The 22,475-nt window shown below is 34.4% G+C and overlaps 1 protein-coding gene across 2 annotated transcripts in view; it reads left to right on the top strand.

Moving 5' to 3' along the window:
- The window catches only part of SERPINI1 (serpin family I member 1), a 67,655-nt gene that overhangs the window by 30,032 nt on the left and 15,148 nt on the right, over positions 1-22,475 (top strand). For both annotated transcript variants that reach the window (XM_033121174.1, XM_033121165.1), the window contains exons 2-5: positions 10,775-11,042; positions 12,110-12,340; positions 14,954-15,148; positions 16,607-16,811. In XM_033121174.1, the coding sequence (XP_032977065.1) occupies positions 10,793-11,042; positions 12,110-12,340; positions 14,954-15,148; positions 16,607-16,811 (881 nt within the window). In that variant the 5' untranslated portion in view covers positions 10,775-10,792. The remainder of the gene's footprint in view (positions 1-10,774; positions 11,043-12,109; positions 12,341-14,953; positions 15,149-16,606; positions 16,812-22,475) is intronic.

Below are 22,475 nucleotides of genomic sequence, written 5' to 3'. Positions count from 1 at the left end.
TGAAAGTTCTCTTCCATCTGGAAGTAAATTCTCAATAAGTAGTAGGTTGAAGTTGCCTATATTTGACCACTTTGACCTGCGAAAATTCACAAGTTTTGACTTCATGTTAATATCCTTCCTTATTCACCTTGGTGTCAGTATCCCTTGAGCCTAACCATCTTACTAAAAGAACACTCAGATCTTGGGATTATTCGTTTTTAGCTAAGATCCAGAAATAGCTTTGTGTGGTTTCAACAGCTGTGAGGGCTGCATTACAGGGAATCTAAAAAAGAAAAAAAGAAAACACAGAAACACTGTAAATAACCCAAATATAATTTAACATAAATTAACATAATACAACATAATATGATACAATAACTGATATAAATACTGAGAATCTGTGATACTTTGGTGTGTATGGCCAACAGCCCTCACTATTACCGTCCTCTATTAGAGGACATGATAATGTAATATCATCACATTACAACAGTGTATTTACAGTTCTGATTATGTATTATTAAGACAAGTTTAAAACTGGCTTTGGATGCTCTGAAATTCTTTCTGTGAGAATTTATTCTTTAGGGTTGTGCACTGCATAACTTTTCTGAATATTTTACCTCATTTCCCAGACCGTCAGGATATACTCAAATGTTAGTGAATAATTGGAGGCTACTCTCTCAGGCTACTCCCAGGCTATTCCCTCCGTTAGCCAAACAATTGAAAAGGAATCTTTACATCGGGGTATTTTGAGATTTTAAAAGACATGGACAACTTTTATTTTTTATTTTTTTATGGACAACTTTTAAATACTCTATTACGCAAGCGACACTTTAATATCGGAAAATTAGAAAATTCAGTATTTTTAAAGCTTTAAACAAAAGGCTGGGCATCTCTTTGAGCAATGTAGATGTAACACATGAAGAAAAATATCACAAAGACATATACTTCATGCCATCCTTTTCTCTCTGTATCACTAGCACCTAGTACATGGCCTGGCATGTAGTTGTCAAGGACAAGGTTTATTGAATGAATCAATCAAATAATAAATCAATATATTAATCAATCAATGAAATTCCAGGTATTGTATTCATAGTTGAATTTAATTATTTTTAGCATCTATAGTAGCTCATTGAACATCCTTTGTGTACCAGAAGTTGTCTAGTACAAATGACTGTTTCACACCAATAAAATGAGGGGCTGGATTAATGTTTCCGGCAGGAATCTACAACCTTGTAAACAGCTAAACCCATAGACTGGGGAAGAGAACAATCAGTAGAGATGTCTTACAACATTAATGGGCAAGCGAAAACCATTAATGCCTGGCTTTCTTCCAAAATGCCCTTGGGCCACACGTGACCTTGATTAATGATGACTTTTTAACAGGTCTCTCTGAAACTACTCTCTCAATCTTGCCTTCGGGATTGTGTGTCACTTGTTTAGCTCTCCTGACAGTATTCCAAAGGAAGTCATTCATTGGCAAGTATAGTCTCCCCAATTGTGCCAACCAGAATTATTCATTATCATTTTATGGAAAGTCCAAATCCCATTTCCAGGAAGGCTGGGGACCTGCCAGCTCACTGGTTCTTGTTGGCATTGACTTTATTTTCCTCAGTTGTCACCAGCTTTAACCAAAAGCTCTTGAAATGCCAAATGGAGCCTCTTTATCAGTTGATATCTCCCAAATAAAGAAGAAAGGGAGTATATTTCAAAATAAAACATCTTAGGTAAAGAGACATGTTTTGGGGAGGTTCATGCTACTAATTTTGCTCTATTTTTTGTTTTAAATACTTATATTATGGGCTATTTGTTCAAGTACCAAAGTTATGAAGAGTAGATCTGTTTAACCTACTTCTAGCCCTGTCAAATATGGTAATCACTAGCCACATGGCTTTAAATTAATTAAAATGAAACACAATTAAAATTCCTGTTTCTCAGTTGCACTAGCCATATTATAAGTGCCTGCTAGCCACAAGTGGCAAATGGCTACCTTATTGAACAAGTACACATATGCAATATTTCTATCATCACAGAAAGTTTTATTGGACCACATTTTTCTACCTTTTTGAAGGACACAGAGTAATCAAGTATTTTGGCTTTTAATTTTAGTACTTTCTTATGGCCTATGGTAGGAAAAGTTTTGACCAGAGATTTATTTATTCAGCATCTATTTATTGAGTCAAAATAATTTACTGAGGTTATCTTTGCTGTGAAATGTTCTTGAAGGTTTACAGCTCCTACTTCCTGTCCGAGTGTTTGGCCCAGAGAGGTTACCAGGAAAACTGAAAAGCTCCTTGGAATACTTGGGTCCTGCCAAATAAATCTAATCTTCTAAATCAAAGTTTATCTTCATTCCATTTAACCACCTCTTCATGCTGAGGTGTTCCAAATTAACATATTCATATACACCAAAGCACTTTAGACCTTCTGGAGAATTTTAGCACAACACTTTCCCTCTGTTGTTTTTCAACATTTCTAGGACTGGTTTGTACGGAAGTGAGCAGGACACGATAGACTATTCCAGGCCTAAACTTCCTCTGGGATGCTTGCAAAATACCCAAGAACTTTAGGCCTGGAGCACAGCCAGCTCATCAGTAATTCCAAGCCACACAGTCCTACTGAATCATTTCGGGGTATCCATAGTACAGTACTAATTCAACCAATAATTAAGGAATATTCACTGATTATGAAAAGACTAATGCTACACTTCCTTTCTACTCTGACCATTGGAGTAGCACATGAAAACAAATGTTTTTTTTTCTTTGACCCCGTCCTCCCACCCTTCCACACACCTCTCCCCCCGACCCCCGGTTTTTAAGCCATTGTTTCTCAGTCTAGTTGTCGGGCCAAATATTTTTTGAATGAAAAATCTCTAATTTTAAGGATTTAAAAATTAGTCAAGAATAGATGTTTTTAAAAGGTTAAAATCTTGACTCTCATACAAATATAGAATGAACAAATGTCAAAGATTTTATTTAGCTCATTAATTATGAGAACCAGGAAGATGCTACAACCAATTTATGGGAGAATCCAAAAAAAAAAAAAAAATGAATATGTAAACCCATCAAGAAGACGGAAATATATTTGCTTAATATATATAAAACTGCCCAATATCCACAAAGCAATAATCAATTGCATTCAACCATACATGTACACTGTGCATTTTTATGGACAAGAATTACTTGCATCACTATCAGATATCTGAGATTTTGAGAGCTGTAACATTGTTCAAAGATAATGTAGGGCCCAAAATCCATAGAGTCAGATAACCTGATGAGTTATGCTTTAGATAATGTATAGGTTTTCGTCAAAAACACCTAGTAATCATCCTAGTCCATTTCCAATCTTTCATAATTTTTTTCTAGTAAATTAAATATTTATAGTTTACTCTCTGCACAGTTCTCCCCTTTGATTTATCTGCCCATTTCTTCCTGTTTCAGAGCTACCTGGTGAGCTTTCCTTTTTGCTTGATTCAATAAAATAGGAAAAAAGAACATAAAAATGTATTTTATGGAAAAGTGCGAGAGTATGGAAAGGGTTGCAGTGGGCTCGATAGCTGGAGAGAGATGCAAAAGAAAAGAGATATAGTTTAAGATAAAGAGAGAAAGGATTAAATCATTTATATCATAATTTCATAGATGTTATGATTACAGAATTAAACCTCCTTGTATTTCCTTCCTTACTTGGTTCGGACCACTTGGTTTTAAGATACATCTCCATTTGATAACACATTTTTGGGGAGAAATAAAATTTTAAAAGGAAAAAAATGTACAATTCTTTTAAAAAAATAGCACAATGGAGTATATTTATTCATACCCAAGCATACTATGCATTTAATAATCAAAGTTTAAATCTAAGCCTTCTTATCATTTGTCTGAATCAGATTGGCCATCATTAATCATGACATGTTAGTTTTCATAATGCATTTTCTGATCAAAACATTTTAGGACATTTGTGATTGAAAATGTAATCTTAAGGTATTTCGAAGTATGACTTTGGTGTATTCTCTAAATTTCCATTTGATTATTTAAATAGTCTCCCCCACGTCTCTATCTTCCACACATCTATACAGCTAAGTTTGAAAATTATCAGGAAGCTTTTGACAACTCAGTACCTGAGCAATAGACCTTAAAACATGCATGGCTCATTCACCTTCTCTTGCTTTCAAAACACTGATTTATTTTGAGAGATTTGGCAAATCCTGTTGTCTTTAATTGTCCTGTTTGGCATTCAACAGAAATTTCTTTTGTATATATCCCATGTACAAGAGATGTATCTTCTTGTACAAACGTATCTACTTGCACGTGGCTTCTATTTTTGGATCCTTTATAAAACATTTGTTTTACAAGAAAATCAGTTAGTTCATTTCTCAAGGGATAAATACTGGCATCACTTATAATAAATTTATATCCTGCTTTCTGTTCTCTTCTTCATAAATGGTCCTTTATGTTTTCAGTGCTGCTATTATATATAGTCCTATTGAGGACAATTCTAGATTCAACTTTGAGCAAAAATTTAATAGTGTTAGGCAGTGCCGATAGAAATAAGTCAACTGAGGGAATGATACTAGTAAACAAGGAGCCAAAACATTTGTCCAGGTTATGACCCTTAATACAGGAAATGACAACAGTGTCACAACTTCCTGTTTGCTTGAGGACTTGCTGGTTTCTATGGACATTGATTGTATAATTTATTACACTTTCAGATAAGTTAAAATTCGGGGCAAGAAGGAACACCATGCATGTTATAATTGAGGAAACTTGCTAAACTACAGATTGCTAAAATATAGATTTTTTCAGAAGGTAATGACTTTTTGTGTGTGTGACAAATTCTTTGACAAATTTCCCAGGTTCATGGCTGCTGATCTAGGTTAACCCTTTCTCTCAGTAAGTCAGGAAACAAAGGGCTGGAGACTCTGACCTGTTCCAAATTTCAACAAGTGACCTAGTACTAACCAAAGTTAGAGCAATGGTTCCCAAACACTGGGTGCCAACACTTGTGGGGGGTAAAAAAAATCACTTTAAAGGACTGTCTTATTTTCATGCTGAAATGTTCATTCTCTTATGTGATTATGAGCCATTCTTTGTGTTATTTATTTATTTATTTTGCCCCCATCACAATGTATTTACCTGGTAAAATAAAAATTTAGCAATGTAATATTGGTTCCCTTAATTAAAATTTTTTTTCTAGTCCTGTACATGCAAAAATCTGAGTTTGATAGGCCAGAGAGCTTTAAGGCAGTGCTTTTTGCATTAGACATTTCTCCTCAGTTATTTGCTATGGCTGTTTTTTGTTTATTTATTTTTTGCTAGAGAAAGAAACTTCTTCAGCCATTTTTCTCACCTGCTAAAGAATACCTTTTTTTTTCTCATAATTAAGAAATGATTTTTTTTTATTTCAAATAACTGGGTTGTCAAAGAAAAATAAGTTGCATTTATGAATAACCAATCTCTATAAATAAGATAAACTACTAGGGAAGTTTTAAAAAGATTTTCTTTTTTATTGTGCTAGCTTTTAGTTTTGTGATTCTGCATACCTGCTACAAGACGATTTTGTTCCAAGGAAGTGTTTTCTAAAGCAGTATACACACATATAATGCCCACAACCTACCCTACCCCTGGCAACAGGCGTAGAGAGGCAAGAAATAATGGTAGTTTGTTTACAACTCAACTACTTCTGCCTTTTCTAGCACAGCAGCACTATCTACCACTATTCTGGTTCTACAGTCTTTTGTTTTTATGTAAAGGCATTTTATTCAGTAGTTTGAAAATAATGAATGTACAAAGTAATGCTCTGTGTGAGAGTAACTCATTTTAGAATGCGTTAGGATTAATGGTGGGGACTTGGCATTTTGGAGACTGATGTTAATACAGTAACATCTGGGTAGCACCTTTCGTAATTTTTCAACGTGGTGTACTTGTTTGCTAATGCATCCCATGTCCAGTCATTGCATTGTGTCAGCGTTGGTGACAGTGCCACTTTGTCAGGCTGGAAAGATGGTCTCAGACTCAACAAGGAAACACTTTATCAAAAGGAATGAAAAATGGAAATGAGGTACTACCTGTGGACTCAGATTAAATTAGCCTCAAGAATTTAGAAGCAACAACTTCTCTTGCTTCTAACGCAACACTCTGGGCTTTCACCTCTCATGCTTTATTAATTCAACAAATATTTGGCACCTACTATGTGTAATTCATTAGGTGCTTGTTCTGATTATCTTAAGATATACAGAGGTGAATGTACTTTATGCCTTCAGAAAGCCTAGGAAAAGAGATGAGGCACGTACAGAGTTATCTGTAATGGAAGAAATGTTATATGCTGTGGGAGAGATAAAATGTGCCAAGATTTCAGAGGACGGGGAAATTGCTGTTTTAACTGAAGAAACAGGAGGGTATTAATGAAGGAAATGGAAGTGGAGCAGAACCTGGAGGAGTGGTTGGGATTTGAACATATAGAACCAGGCTGAAGTAGTTCCAGGAGAAGAACTAGCAACAGAAGAAAGAAATTCTGGGATATGTATTGCAAAAGGGAGTCTGGCTAGAATTGCAGGATCCATGAAGGAGAGTTGTGGATAGACAGCAATGATAAATCACAGTTCAGTGGGTTATGTTCGAGACCAAAGATTTTGGGCTTTAGTCTAGAGGCATGAAGGAGATCCTGAGGTTTTATAAATATAAGAATATCTGTTCATAGCAGTACATGAAGACAATTCATCTGGAGTCTATGCATATGTTAGATCAAAAAGGATAGTAACCTGGGGTTCAGAGAATGGCTGATAGCTATTGGTGGAGTCCTTGAGAATGCATGAAAGAAAGCACGTCACTGTGGCCATGGCAATGACCATGCGATGGTGGGGAGGAGGTGTCAGGTTTGCAGTATGGAATAAGTGTGGACAGTTTATTGCACATAAGGGACACTGAGATGAATTTTTATCTTTAAAAAGAAAAACAAGGAACGGGTTTGATTAATAAGACAGAGTACTGTTTGAGCCACCTTGAACTTGAAGTGCTGGCAAGAGTCAAAGACTAAATATCCCAAGAACAATTTGCAATGCACATCAGAAATTTAGATAAAAATAAAGCCAGATCTAGAATTTTACTTCCTTGGGAATAATATGATTGGGATAATAGTTGAAGTATCTTTGTTTTGAGAAAAGTTCACCAGCAGGAGTAAGAAAAACATTCCCGAGTTAAGACGGCCAGGAATAGATCCATGGAGAACACGTACGCTTAGAAAGGAGCAGGAGGAAAGGAAACCTTCCTCTCTCCCCCGGAAAAAAAAATAGACTCTAAAGAATCGTCAGAGGCAGCAGAGGTGAAGGGGCCAAGGAACAGGGATGAGGTAGGTGGGATCAGAAATGCTGGACCAGGCTAGCAGAGGTCATTTTGCTTGCCCACTGGAAACCTTGCCTTCGAAAGGAGGAAAGATCACTTAACTATGGATAATATGTGTGTTTCCAGAGCAGAGTTCTTTACATCTTTACTAAGGAGTTTCCTGATATGACCCACTCCCCCCACTCACAGCCATGCTACTCCTAAATTCGTAGCAGAACCTGAAAGTCAGTGAGTGGGCTTCTGCTCACTGCCCTGGGCAAGAGCCCCCTCTTACAAACGTGGGTGCTCTTTCTAGGAGTCCTCTAGTAGCCTGAAGATGCATTAGTGGTTTGGGCATCTCTTTCCCACAGTGAGGGAACCCTGCCAAGCTGAAGGTCCATAAAACACTACTTCGTTTTGCCTCTGGTCTGTCTGCTGTAGACCAGAGGTTCCTCACTTGAGACCAGTGAATATCACAGCCAGTAAATACAAAGTTCTGTTATCCATGGGCATTAATATTCCTGAAGAAATGATTTACCCTTCTGATTCTTATAAGAGTCTCTTTTCTTAAATAGATAAGAAGCACTCTTTTCTTAATAGATCATATACTCTTGCACAGTGATGTGGGTTCCTTGAGGATAAGAGTCTGTTCTTACACATTTTGGTATTTTTCACGGTACCTCTATCAATCTTGATTGAATGAATGGCTAATGGTGCTACAATAGATGGGCCAAAACAATAATAAAACACTCATTTTGGCTCTATAGCCTCTTGTTTGACTTAGCAAATATACACAACTAGGAAACATGTTTTCTAATAATAAATAGTATATCCTGTAGTTTAAAATGAGTGCTTCACACACAGGATCTCATTCATTTCTTTCCAGTTATCCAGAGTAGGGATTAGTGTCTTTATTTCATGAATAAAAAAGCTAAGAGAGAGAATGCATGTGACTTGCCAAAGGTCAAACATATGTTTGCTATTATTATCTTATGGTACATTCATTTGTAAATAAAAATGCCTATGAACGTAATAGATGTGACCTTGTTTTCTGGAATTCTTATTGGTTGTCAGTAAGTTGAGTTTTGTTTTATCTGAATGAAATATATTTATTAGCCTGAAATTTGATACTCATGTTAAGTGCAGTGGTTTCCAAACAGCTGTGTTGTAACGTGACAGACACTATCACATAGTGACGTTCATTTCTTGGTCTTGTACTAGATAACATTAAAGGAAAGTTATGAGGTCCAGATTTGAGTCTTTACGGAGTAGAAGGCAAGATGGCACATCTGATAGGAATATAGCGTTGTGATTAAGAGCTTGGGCTTTTGGATCTTACTTGGATTTCAAAGTTCCCCTAAACAGCATTACATTATAAGTATCAAATACCGGATGTGTTTTAAGTTCTCTTTCAACTTAGAAGGAAGGATACCTACTAAATTTCCATCTGAATCTAAAAAGAGAAAACCTCATCTATTCTATTTCCCCCTTTTCCTGGAGTTCTCTCAGGTAGAAAAGAAAGAGAGGATGCCACCGCAGCCTCCCATCCATGGCACACTAGCAGGGCAGCTGTGTTCTCTTGGCACCTGCCTTCTGTCCCAAGGCTGCTGTCCCAATGAGACGTGCAGGTCACGTGCTGTTCTGCAGCAGTGCACTTGATCTCCCACCAGCAGGCATCCGTTGCTTCCTCACAGAGCAAGTTGTGAGTGTCCATATTTACACAAAGCTGACCTCACCTTCCTACACATGCAAGTATTATTTAAAACTTAAAGCAAAATGGCGGGGGAGGGGCGGGGACAGAAACTTGAAACTTCTCAGTCAAAAAAAACTGATACCTAAAACTGAACCCTAAAATGTGAATGACTTATAAAATGACCAGGCAGTTCTTTGAAATTGGAATTAAAAATATTACAGGATTCATTAGGAAGCTCTGACTCAAAAACCTGTTGGAAACACACTGCTCTAAAGTTAAATGTGTAAGCATTCTGTTCACTGAGTAATGGGGGCTGTTAATGTTCTATGCTAATTAAAATACAGTTTTCAAAATGTATTGGCTCAACATCACTTTGTATGTTGCTTTAATGATTTTTTAAAAAATATCAAGGACAAGTAAGCTGCTTAATTGGTTAAATACGCAGTTTAGCTTTCAGATACCTACAGTGACAAAGTTTAAGGATTTTAAGGAAAGAGGGTATCGTATCCCCAGTGTGTGTGTGCCAGTAAGGCCGTTTGTCAGAGAGACAAGTCTTTTGGAACCCTCTGTGCCGAGAGGCAGAAATATTATTCAGAGATATCTGGACACTGACACTGTTTTCTCTTCCCAAGAGAAAATGGTCCAAGAACCAGATGAGCTTGATATTTGGACATATTCATTTAAGCAGAATCACCAGTTTGCTGGTACAAGCTGACATGGTAGCATAATCCTAAATATAGAAGGACATATTTAGGAGGTTCCTCTCTGCTCAGAGATTGTTACTGGGAGTAGCAGCCTCCTAGGGAACCAATGTGTAAGAGAAAACCACACAAGGATGAGCTGAATCTGCTTTTTCTCTGGGTTACCACTTCCTGTAGTTTCTGCAGCCTGCGCTGAATAAACTGGGACTCATGGCAGGTATGTGTCTGATATTTCCCACTAGTTGGTAGCCCAGATGCATGATGCATTAGTGTAATAAATTGTAGTAATGTGGCATTTTCAAATGCCTAACTTCAGTGGTTCATCTTAAACCCTATAAATATAAATAGCTGTCCTGAACCTATATAGTTTAGTATAAGATAGAGTGAACTGTTTCAAAATCCTGACCGAAACACATATAGTGAGGCTGAGAAAAACTGATAGATTAACCTCAACAAAAAATAACCTATAATTTACTTACTACACACACACACACACACACACACACACACACTTAACTCCTGGGAGTAATCTCAGAAGTTATGAATATTGTTTGTTCATTTGACTATTAGTTGGCTTTTAAAAAATCGGACTTTCCAATGTATCATTTATTAGGGATTTTGTTGCAGAGATTAACACTGTATATGTTTAAAAACTTTGGGATTACTTTACAACTTTTTGAAGAAATAATTCATATACACATACAAACACACATGTTTGTGTGTGTGTATATACATATATGTATATATATATATATGAATGTATATACATACGTATATATAAATATACATGCATACATACAAACACACACACACACACACGGTGCCAAAAAAATCTATACACATTTTAAGAAAGGAAAAAACTGTTCATTGTAATAATATATACCGATAACAAAAGATGAATACAAGTCACGTTTGACTTCTGCAATTACAAGAGGTGCCCAAAGGGGTTACCATCAGTATAATTTTAATACAGGTTTTTCCTTTCTTAAAATGTGTATGCATTGTTTTGGCACTCTCTGCATATATATTTTACCTCTCACTCCATTTCTCTGAAATAATTAATAATTATTACGTAAATTATTGTTTTCCAGGCTTGAAACTATTCCAACATGGTTTTCCTTGGACTCTTCTCTTTGCTGGTTCTGCAAAGTTTGGCTGTAGGGGCCGCATTCCCTGATGAAACCATTGCTGAGTTCTCAGTGAATATGTATAACCATCTTCGAGACACTGGAGAAGATGAAAATATTCTTTTCTCTCCATTGAGTGTCACCCTTGCAATGGGAGTGATGGAACTTGGGGCCCAAGGATCTACCCTGAAAGAAATCCGTCATTCAATGGGATATGACAGACTGAAAAATGGTAAGTGTCTTAGGTTTGATTTCTCAAGATGGTTTGACTTTCACTTTCAACTCAGTTATGTTGTCTTATGTCAGAGGCAGCAGTTTTTATATAGGGTAAGAAAGTGATCTCATTGAAATGGTATGTCTCGGAGAAGCATTAGAAAACCCAAGAAAGGTGTTAATTCCTGGTTCCATCTCTAGCTGAGTTCACCTAAGGAAATTATATATTTTAGTATTATTATTTGAATAAAACTTACTGTGATAAACAAAAGCAAAGAGCATTGTTCTTGCTCTGATGGAGTTTTTAGTCTAGAGTGAGAGACATACACTAATCAGTCATCGCATACATAAATGAAAAATTACAACAGCAACGAGTGTTATAATGAAAAGCAACATGCTTCTCTAAGAATATCAGAATTTTTTTGCTTAAAGTCAACTGTGTCTTCATTGTTTAAATAGCATCAAAGATTTTTTTTAATGTTGTGTTTTTATCAAAATTACATGTACGAGTTGTACTTGTATTGGAGAAAATTTCTAACCAAAAGATATTTTGTAATCATTTTGACATGATGTAAGATTTCTACTTTAATGACTCAAGTATACATGTGAATTAACTCTAAAAGTTAAGAAGTAAAACAATTTCTAATGGATTTTCTAGTTATAAGGTTAAAAATTGTTTAGTAAAAGTAAATTTAAAGGATTGATTTGATTTTTAATCGTGATAATTAAATTTAATTTTTATTCCTGATAAACATAAAATAAGACTAATCGAATGAAAGTAACCTAAGTGCTTTGAGAGAAAACAACCCCCAAATCTTTACTTTATAGATTTTATCAAAATATTGACTAAAATGAAAAATAATTAGTTGATAACATTAAGCTGGAAACAAGTTAATTTTAACATCTAGCAACAGCACAAATATTGGAACCTCCTTACCATGTCACTGTGGAAAATGAGCCAGTTCTTTTCCCTTGGGCCTCTGTTTTATTCACCCCCCCTCCCTTGTGGTTTTGCTGCTCCTCCACTTTCCTAGATCTTTCACTGTGATTGTTACACTAATAAACTTATCCTTTGGCATTTTGCAGGTGAAGAATTTTCTTTTTTGAAGGATTTTTCTAATATGGTAACTGCTGAAGAGAGCCAGTATGTGATGAAAATTGCCAATTCCCTTTTTGTGCAAAATGGATTTCATGTCAATGATGAGTTTTTACAAATGATGAAAAAATACTTTCGTGGAGAAGTAAATCATGTGGACTTCAGTCAAAATATTGCTGTGGCCAACCACATCAATAAGTGGGTGGAGAATAACACAAACAGTATGTCATTTGGTTCCTTTCTTTCTCAAATAGCTTAGGTTTAACTCTCTCTTACTACTGAAATTATTTGTCCCCACATTCCTTTAGCATTTTGAATGTTAGATAGCATTTAATTGCGTATTTAATAACTATTTTGTATAGAACAGTCTTTTTAGAAGCACTGTTTGTGAATAAACATTTGATAAGGCAGTTAAGTCTTTCAGCATGCATAGAATTTTGGCACTGATAAACTAATCTGAAATCTGTGCTTTCGAATTAGTGGGTTTCTTCTGTATAATAATCTTAGCTACTATATGAAATTTTGCTTGAGCTATTTAATAAATTAGATCTAATTAGACTGGCAGTTGGTGGCTCTCTTATCATTAAAATAGAATAAGAGAGAGTTAAAAATCATATTTTAAAAATATTTGTTGGCTTTTATTTTTTTATTAAATTTGTCGCAGTGCCATTGTTAGTAAAATTATATAGGTTTCAAGTGTACAATTCTATAGTACATCATTTGTATATTGCATTGTGTGTTCACCACCTGAAGTCAAATCTCCTTTGTCACCATATATTTGACTGCCTTTACCCTCTTTTCTCTCCTTACACTCTTTACCCTCTGGTAACCACTAAATTGTTTTTTGTGTCTATGAGTTTTCATTTGTTTGTTTCTTTCATTTTCATTTGTTGCTTTCAGCTTTATATTCCATATATAAGTGAAATCATATGGTTCTCAACTTTTTCTGTCTGACTTATTTTGCTTAGTATTATAATCTCAAGATACATCCGTGTTGTCACAAATGGTAGTATAATAAAATAATCATCTTTTCTTATGGCTGAGTAATATCCCATTGTATATATGTGCCACATCTTCTTTATCCATCATCTATCAAAGGACACTCTGGTTCTTTTTATGTCTTGGCCACTGTGAATAATGTTGCAATAAACATAGGGATACATATATTTTTTACAGATAAATGTTTTCAAATTTTGGGGGTAGATACTCAGAAGAGGGATTCCTAGGACATATGCTAACTCTGTTCTTAATTTTTTGAGGAACCTCCATACTGTTTTCCATGATGACTGTACCAGTTTACATACCCACCAGCAATGTATGAGGGTTCCTGCCCCCTACCCCACAACCTATCTAACACTTGTTATAACTTGTCTTGTTGATGATAGCCATTCTGACAGGTGTGAGGTAGTATCTCATTGTGGTTTTAATTTGCATTTCCCTAATAGCTAGTGAGTTGAGCATCTTTTCATATATCTGTTGGCCATTTATGTATGTCTTCTAGAAAGAGGTGTTTGTTCAGGTCCTCTGCCCATTTTTTAAATTGGATTGTTCGTTTTTTTGTTGTTGAGTTTTATGAGTTCTTTATATATTTTGGATATTAGCCCATTATCAGTGGTGTTCTCCCATTTGGTTGGTGTCCTCTCAATTTTGTTCATGGTTTCTTTTGCTGTGCAGAAGCTTTTTAATTTGATGTAGTCCCATTCATTTATTTTTGTTTCTACTTTCCTTGCCTTTGAGATCAAATTCATAAAATTCTTTCTAAGACAAAGGTCCATAAGTCTAGTACTTATGTTTTCTTTTGTGCAATTTATTGTTTCAGGTCTTATATTTATATCTTTGATCCATTTGGAGTTCATTTTGGAGTATGGTGATAAGCAGTCTAATGTTATTCTTTTGCATGTGGTTTTAAACCACCGAACTGGATTGGTACTCAAAAGTTTGAATAGGATTCCTTTAATAAAGAGTAGCTCATTTTAAACCCAATTCAATGGAGAGAAATTAGAAAGATGCATTAATTTAAAATTTTACTTCGAACTCATATGTTGTAAATGTATTTCATTTTTCCAAATGTTTCATATTTTGTCATTTTATTTTCCAATTTTACCATGAAAATAATTGAAATTAGAATCTAAAAAATAAGACTAAATTGAAAGTAGGTAGATTACTACAGATGTTCATTAAAATTCATATTTTCAAATTCCTCAAATAATGTTAATCTAATAAATCTATGAGACTACTTCCCACTGGGATCACTTTCACTAAGACCACTTTTTCAACTCTGAGATTGAAATGTAGGAAAAAAGAAACATACACTTGATATTTTTAAAATTCAAAGAATGAATAAAGAATAATAATCTACTTGGAGTAGACTAAATTATTAAAAACTGTTTCCAAACTCTTTTAAACACTGAATAATCAACAAAGACCCAGTGTCTTTAAGAATCGATTTGGAAAGGAACATTTCAAAGGGTAGAAAATAAGGCATCATGAGTTAAATTAGCTTTCACTCATCTGTGTCCACCTAGTCAAAAGTAGCTGTTATATTTGGTAGAAAGATATCCAATATACATGGAGGAAATTGTAAATGGGATGACATTTTAATCGTGTACATTGTTTAAAAGTTAACTTAGAAACATTGATTGAGTGCTTACTCTATGTCAAAATCGTATATAATTGTGTGTGTGTAACTTTTCCTTTGAAAATAAGATACTTTTAATTTTTATTGCAAAGTTGATAATGGTACACAGTTTTTCTGTATTGCTCTATCCTATGGTCCCCTTTCACCTTCCGATTTAATATGAATTTTCATCCATTTGTTTATTTTTTTTTAATAGGTTTGTTCAAAGACTTGGTATCCCCAAGAGATTTTGATGCTGTCACTCATCTGGCCCTCATCAATGCTGTCTATTTCAAGGGAAACTGGAAGTCCCAATTTAGACCTGAAAATACTAGAACCTTTTCCTTCACTAAAGATGATGAAAGTGAAGTCCAAATTCCAATGATGTATCAACAAGGAGAATTTTATTATGGTAAGATATTTTGGCTTTCATTTTTCTCTTCTTGTGGTCTATCAATAAATTTCTAAAAAAGAACATTAAATATTCATTACTTAAATTTCTTGTCAATCTAGTTTGGGCTACAATTCAATTTCCTTGGCTCCATTTTCAAAAGTCTCTAATTAGATCCTGAGTGAGTATTATATGCATTGACAGCTTTCCAATCTGTTTCTTTAATTTATAAATTTGATCACACCAGCAGAGTGACTTTATTTACATGGAAATGCATGACCTTGTGTAAGAATGTTGGCTACGAAAAGTCGAAAAGTCGTTGGCTTTGGAATGTTTTTTAGTGAACCATATGTTGCACCCAGCTCTTGAGTTGGACTTTTCACAACTTTTTAAATTACAAGCATTCCTTTAAAATTTTGCTTTCATACTTGTGTATGTATGGTCAGGCATAATTATTCATTCATAGTTTCACTTACTGAGGGTCTATGATTTGTGATACAACTCAATATTCTTGGAATTATTTTCAAAGATGATTCATTGGACTTTTCAAGTTTCTGGTGTTAATCCTTCCTCCACACCATATTGAACTGCAATAGTTCGTTGTCAGAAGCAGAAATATAATTATAAACTAAATATATGTTAGAACTAATAGCTTATTCTACTTTTTAAAAAAATTGTAAACTTAAAAGATTATAGTCATAGTTAATCAATTTATCAGTTAAAATAAAGGAAAAATATCCATTATTTGAGAACATCTAAAGGCCCTAGATCAATTATATGAAAATATTCATGCCAAAAGCATTACATTTTGTTTTGAATGGGGGAAATTATAAAGTAGTGGCAGGACCATTTGTTTTAAAGACTTCTTCATTTATATTTTATGAAAGCCTAGTCAATTTAGCTAAGTTCATAGAACACAAAGCCAATGATCTAATTTACCTAAGTACCTAATTTGAAGGTCGTAATCACCACAAATACACTAGATAGCTATTGTAGAATGCAATAGATTTCATTTTGGCTGTGCTGCCTTTGCCGCAAAGCTTTTAGCTGTGGTATTAATAAAGTACCAGGTATTACGTGGTCAATTTTTCTCTTCTCAGAAATCAGGCGGATATTACTAAATGTGACTTATATCCAACTTGGATCCAGGGCTATATTTTTCTAACCAGAACTCTTCATTGTTTCTAATAATAGCTTTTAAATCTATATTCATTTGAAGTATTATTTAAAAATAAAAAGTAAGTCTAGAGAACATGTTGTGACAAATGTGAAATAATTCTGGGGATTCTGAAATAAAATAAATTCTGCAGAGCTGAGACTCACTTAAATTTCAAGGTCTATTTTTAAATAAACCCTCTTTTTCTCAGATGCCTGTATTTCTTATTTCCTATTCAGTATTTTGAAAAAAGTTATAACAACTTTAAACCTTTTATTTCAGCTTTGTAATGAGCTTTTTTTTCACCTTTCTTTTCTTTTTAGGGGAATTTAGTGATGGCTCCAATGAAGCTGGGGGTATCTACCAAGTCCTCGAAATACCGTACGAGGGAGATGAGATAAGTATGATGCTGATACTGTCCAGACAGGAAGTTCCACTGGCCACCCTGGAGCCATTGGTCAAAGCACAGCTGATTGAAGAATGGGCAAACTCTGTGAAGAAGCAAAAAGTGGAAGTGTACCTGCCCAGGTGAGAGGCTCCTGTTGTGGCTCCCTTGGCTACCATGGGGGGAGGGGTATCAATGAAGGTTCTGACCCCCAAAATATTTTGCTACTACTTTTGAATTTTCAGTCTTGTGCTACTTTCCTCTTCCTTATGCTCCTCGTCCTCTTTCCTTTCCTCTTCTTCTTCTTCCTCTTCCTCTTTCTCTTCCCTTTCCCTTTCTCCTTCCTCTTCCCCTTCCCCTTCTTCTTCTCCTTCTCCTTTTTAAAAAGTATTCTTTCACACTCTTGCAGTCCTGCCCAGAGACACAGGCTCTCTTGGTTCATTCAGAACTATTTAACAAGACCTAGTTTCAGCTATGAGTCAGTATTCTTAGCTTCATTTCAGAAGATTTTCCAATAGATTGTCTCTTTGTATCATTTCCATTGAAAGTCTTCTGTAATTCATTAATATTTAAAGCTGATTGTATCTGGAAAAATCATCTCTGACATTATTGGGAAAAGTGCAAGCAAGTCACTGTGCTAGTTGCAGAGACGCAACCCTAAATAAGCAAGAAGAAGCTTAACATCTCCCTGTGGCTGAAAGAATAAAATCCCCGCAGGGCTTGATGTTCTGACTATCATTCTCTTCCTCATCCCTACCTCTGGCCACTCAGTACATCAAACATTTTGTAACATGTGCTGTCTGTGTGCTTGTAGTTATGCCAAAGATACCATGCTGTTTTCATGCCCCTGGGTCTCTATGTATGGTTTTTGCATTGGCCTAAAATGTACTCCTCACATTGCTTTGCCAGATTTATTTACTTAGCCTGCAGAGTGCCACTCTGGCTCTTCTAGGAAGCCTTCCATGGAACCCCTGATGGAGCTGGTGACCCTCACTTTGGCCTCACTTACGCACCTTACTGTCAGGACAATGCATTTATGTTACGACTCTATAATGAAATTACCCTTTTGTGAGTCTTGATTTTCTTCTAGTGTAGACTCAGATCTCTCCCCCATAATGGAGGCACAATAAATGTTTGCAAAATCAAAACCAACTGAAGATATTTATTCTGTCCTTGAATACCTTAAAACTTTGTAAGGGAGCTAGAACAGTAAACACAAACAAGTTTATAAACATAGTGTATAAATTCTGAACTGGAAAACAACACACACACACACAAACAACAGATAAACATATATGTATGTGCATGTGGAAATACAGTTCTAACTCATACCATATTAGGAAAATTACATAAAGAAGATTAATTAATATGAACATTGAAAGGTGATAAATAGGACATTTAGTATTAAACTTGAATTATTAAAAACTCATTCATATTTATTCTAATGTTAGAAATTGTCATTTAAAAGATACATCTTATATAAATGCTTATTTTTCCAAAAAATACTTAGTTGATGTTTGCTTATGTTAATGGAAATCTATTCAGAACTGTAGACATTTTGGCTTGAAATCTATATACACGTTATGTTAGTGTTACGTATCCATAATATATAACTATACATAATATATAGCCATACATTTCTGAGTCTACACATAAAAATTAAGTTAATCATACTATAAGTTTGTTTGTGTTTTGTGGGATTTTTTGGCTAAAATATTAAGCTTGCATAATTTTCCATTAGAATATATTTATGTAGAAAGAGTCCACTATACGTCTATTTTCAAGGAGAGGTAGTCAATAAATATCTAACAAATACGAGTAAACCAAGTTTGTTTTTTCTTTTTAATATATAATTGACATCTGCATGCTTATTATATAAACAATGTCTCTTTAAAAGAATTTACTTTTAAACTTAATAACTAAATTTAAATAACTCAATCAGATCTAAACTCTCGAGAGACTTTTTATCATTAATTTTGTATTTTCCTTGCATTTTACAATGAATTCCTTTTGATAATATGAGAAATTCAGCAGTGTTAATGCTTCCCTTATTAAATTTTATGTATTAAGAGCAGCATCTCCAAATGCTTCAATTCTGTGAAGATTCAAAGTTTTGAGCAGTATTTTAACAGAATTCTAAATGAATGCTTAATAAGTATCACATATTCTATTTCAACCATATTCACTAGAAAATGTGGCCTCCAGGTCCTGTCCACTGAGAAACTGAATGTAGCAGCAGAAGAAAATTAATTTTTCATATTCTAAGAGATACTCTTCAATTATGAAATAGCTTAGCTTGCTTGCTTATATTAATGCCTGTTACTATACTAGGCACAATTAATTACCATGTAGCCAATTCTCTAGGAGTTCTATGAAATCTCCCTCTGCATGGCAAATGCATAGAGAGGGAGGCTGAATACTGGAAAAGATAAATTTGGTTTCTCTTTTTAAGAGATTGACTGACTGTTTTTAAATATTTACATGTCAGTGATAATCAACAAGAAACTATCCACCTCCTCCATTTTACAGCATTAGGAATGTTCAACGAGGATAGTGATTTATATGACCCAATTTTAGCAAAGGTAAAAATGGTCTAATAGCTGTGTTCTAGGTTCTGAAGTATCTGTCTTAAATGGTTTGTATAGTTTTATTCATATGGAGATTATTACCTGAAAATGCAACTTTGCATTTTTGTAATTTGACCAGTTCCTGTCCTGCTGACAGGTACTTTTACTTTCTATTATACTAGATTTTATACAAATAGCTTTAAAATGTTTTCTTAAGATGTGTAGGGTATATTTGTGGGGGGGGCGGGGAGGGGAGTAGGGTCAATGACTTTTGTATTTTTGTTGTTTTTTTCCAACTGAACAATAAATTCTACAGGACTCAGAAGCTGAATTGAAATTGTATTTTAATACAAAATACAATAATCTATTCAGGAGACAGTAAGATTGCTATACCTATATGGTATCACCAAATCCAGTGAAATACTACAAGGTTTATTCACAGTCACACATCTCTAAGATTTAAATGAGATTGTCAGATATTCTTCCAATTTATCCATGATAGCAAAAAAGGATCAAATATATGGTGATGGAAGGAGAACTGACTCTTGGGGGTGAACACACAATGTGATATACAGATGATGTATTACAGAATTGTATACCTGAAACCTATGTAACTTTACTAATAATTATCACCCCAATAAAATTTAAAAAATAAGAAAGAAAGAAAGAAAGAAAGAAAGAAAGAAAGAAGGAAGGAAGGAAGGAAGGAAGGAAGGAAGGAAGGAAGGAAGGAAGGAAGGAAGGAAAGAAGTTTGGCTAATATATAAAATATATACAATCTAAAAAGCACTTTAGAATAATGGTTGGCACAGAGTAAGCATCATATAAGTATTACCTATTATTGCTATTATTGTTTATTTTTCAATGTGCATTTTAAGTCCTAGTATTTATCTTGTGTTAATCTATGGGTAGTTTTATATATACTTTTCTCTAGGTAGGATTTTTAAAAATCTGGTTCTAATGAACATTACCCTCTTCATTGTATTCTCCGGCATTTCAGTCTTTACTGATACAGCTTAAGTATAAGAAGAGTTTTCTAAAATCAAAATCAAATCTCTTAATACTTGGAAGGCAGAGGTACCTGGCTGTAGAAGTACCTTTCATTCTGACTTTTGTTGTCTCAGATTTGCCATTTGTGATCAGTGCTAGAAATCAAAGGATGTAAAGTCATTCTCTATTTTGCAGCCAGGAATCAAATTGTTATTTCGAAATGATAGTCTACTAATAAAGTACTTCGGTTTCATGTTTGTAAAAAAAAAAAAAAATACATAAGCCATCAGATTTTGGTCTTTAACATCTACAAAGGGTTTGCTTAATTGCTTATAAATTTATAAATTTCCTTAAAGGTAATATATGTACATATTTGTTCTTTTCTCACCTTTTGCTCTCCATATGTATCTACTCAGTCTCCAATGCTCTTCCCTCTGCATACCTCTTCAACTTATTCAGATAAAAAGTTGCAAATACACAACCACATTGTATGTCTTTGTTAAAGCAGGCATGCCTTTTGATTTTAAAAAGCAATTTTGTAGATTTTTATTTTTAAATTCAGTAGCTGAAGTATAAAATCTGCCTGTAGTTTGTTTTTAAATAAACCATTGTCAGAATTATAGTGATTAGTACTCTGGGGTTTTGCAGTTAGAAAAACCAATTCTATCACTTCCTAGCTGTGTGACTAGGGCAAGTTGCTTAGCTTTGTTGAACTTTAGTTTGTTCTTTTGTGGAATAGAAATAGTACTTATCTCACAGGATTGTGTGAGATTGTCGTACAGATGATTGAATGAATAAGGTACTATTCATAAAAGGACATGCATAGTGCCTGGGACATAGAAAACACTTAGTATATGGGACATAATGATTATTTATATCAGTATTATTCTATGTTAAGAGGAAAGAGATAGTAATGGATAATAGCTATTTTTAAATAGTTTGACAAGGTAAAAAAGACAACGAATAAGTGGAAATTGTTTACATCCTGTCTTCAACTTAGAACAAACACTATCATGACACCAACATTTTATTTCACTTCAACTTACATGCTTTGTCTTAGGCCAGATACTACAAATATTAAAATGAAAAAGATGCTAGAGTTGACTAATTTACAGTTAAAGTAGCAGGAATGAATTCAGCTATTTACTTAAATTACTCCACTACTAGTAAAATGCAAATTTACAACACCTTAACATCTATAATAATGTGAATATTATACATAAATGCAATAGAATAAGTATTATTGACAGTATCTGCCCTTTATTGCATGCCTGCTATATGCCAGGACCATCCTAAGACTTTTAGAAGACTTATTTAATCCCTCAACAATACTATGAAGTGGATATTATTATTATTGCCATTTTACATATGCTAAAACTGAGGCTCAGAAATGAAGGAACATGCCCAAGTTCAATCTGGGTAAGTTACTGTCTTCGCCTAAACAACCAGCCTCAGCAGTGTGAAACAAACCAAATTGTTTTAAGAAGTAAAAAGAATCCCCTACTGATATCTTCCCTTAAGTTTCTATTTTAGGAGAATTAGGACATACATCGTATGACCTGGACCCATATCCCTGTATGACCTTTCTGACCCTAAGTTTCTTCTTCTATTAATTGAGGATAATTATAATACTTACCTCAAAGGGCTCTGGTGTTTTTAAAATTAATCTGATTTTCCCACTCTTGGAACAGTTCCTAGTATATCATAAGCTCCATATTAGTGACTAAAAGATAAATTAATCATAATAGTAACAGAGCGCGCGCGCGCGCACACACACACACACACACACAAACACCTTAATAAAGCCATCAAATGTACTCTCCAAGACATTCCATACTTTTCTCTAATCCCCTTTTCCTACTTTCACAATCAATATCTGCTTTTTATAGAAAATAAACATTAAGTCCATGTTAAAGTGTAGGATATAGTTAAAATTTAGTACTTAGTTTAATATGTTTACTATACATTTACTCCACTGTTGGTCATATATTTCCATAAACATGAACCTGTTAAAACTATTTTCCCGTGATCATTCCTCTTGGTGTCTGAGTCTCGTTTATAGCCATCATTCCCCGTTATACTCTAAAAACTAAACATCAGCAGTGATGGTAATATAACTTTTAGTGACTTTTACTAAAGAGCTAAGAGACTTAGCTCTTTTAAGGACACAGACATTGCCTAAAAACTTATGATCTGTATCGATGAGGAGGCAACATCTAAGTAAAAAAAAAATATTTAGTTCTAACTAGT

This window comes from Rhinolophus ferrumequinum, chromosome 2 (assembly GCF_004115265.2).
Source record: "Rhinolophus ferrumequinum isolate MPI-CBG mRhiFer1 chromosome 2, mRhiFer1_v1.p, whole genome shotgun sequence".
NCBI classification, from domain to species: domain Eukaryota; kingdom Metazoa; phylum Chordata; class Mammalia; order Chiroptera; family Rhinolophidae; genus Rhinolophus; species Rhinolophus ferrumequinum.
This window is presented reverse-complemented; position numbering and strand designations above follow the sequence as displayed.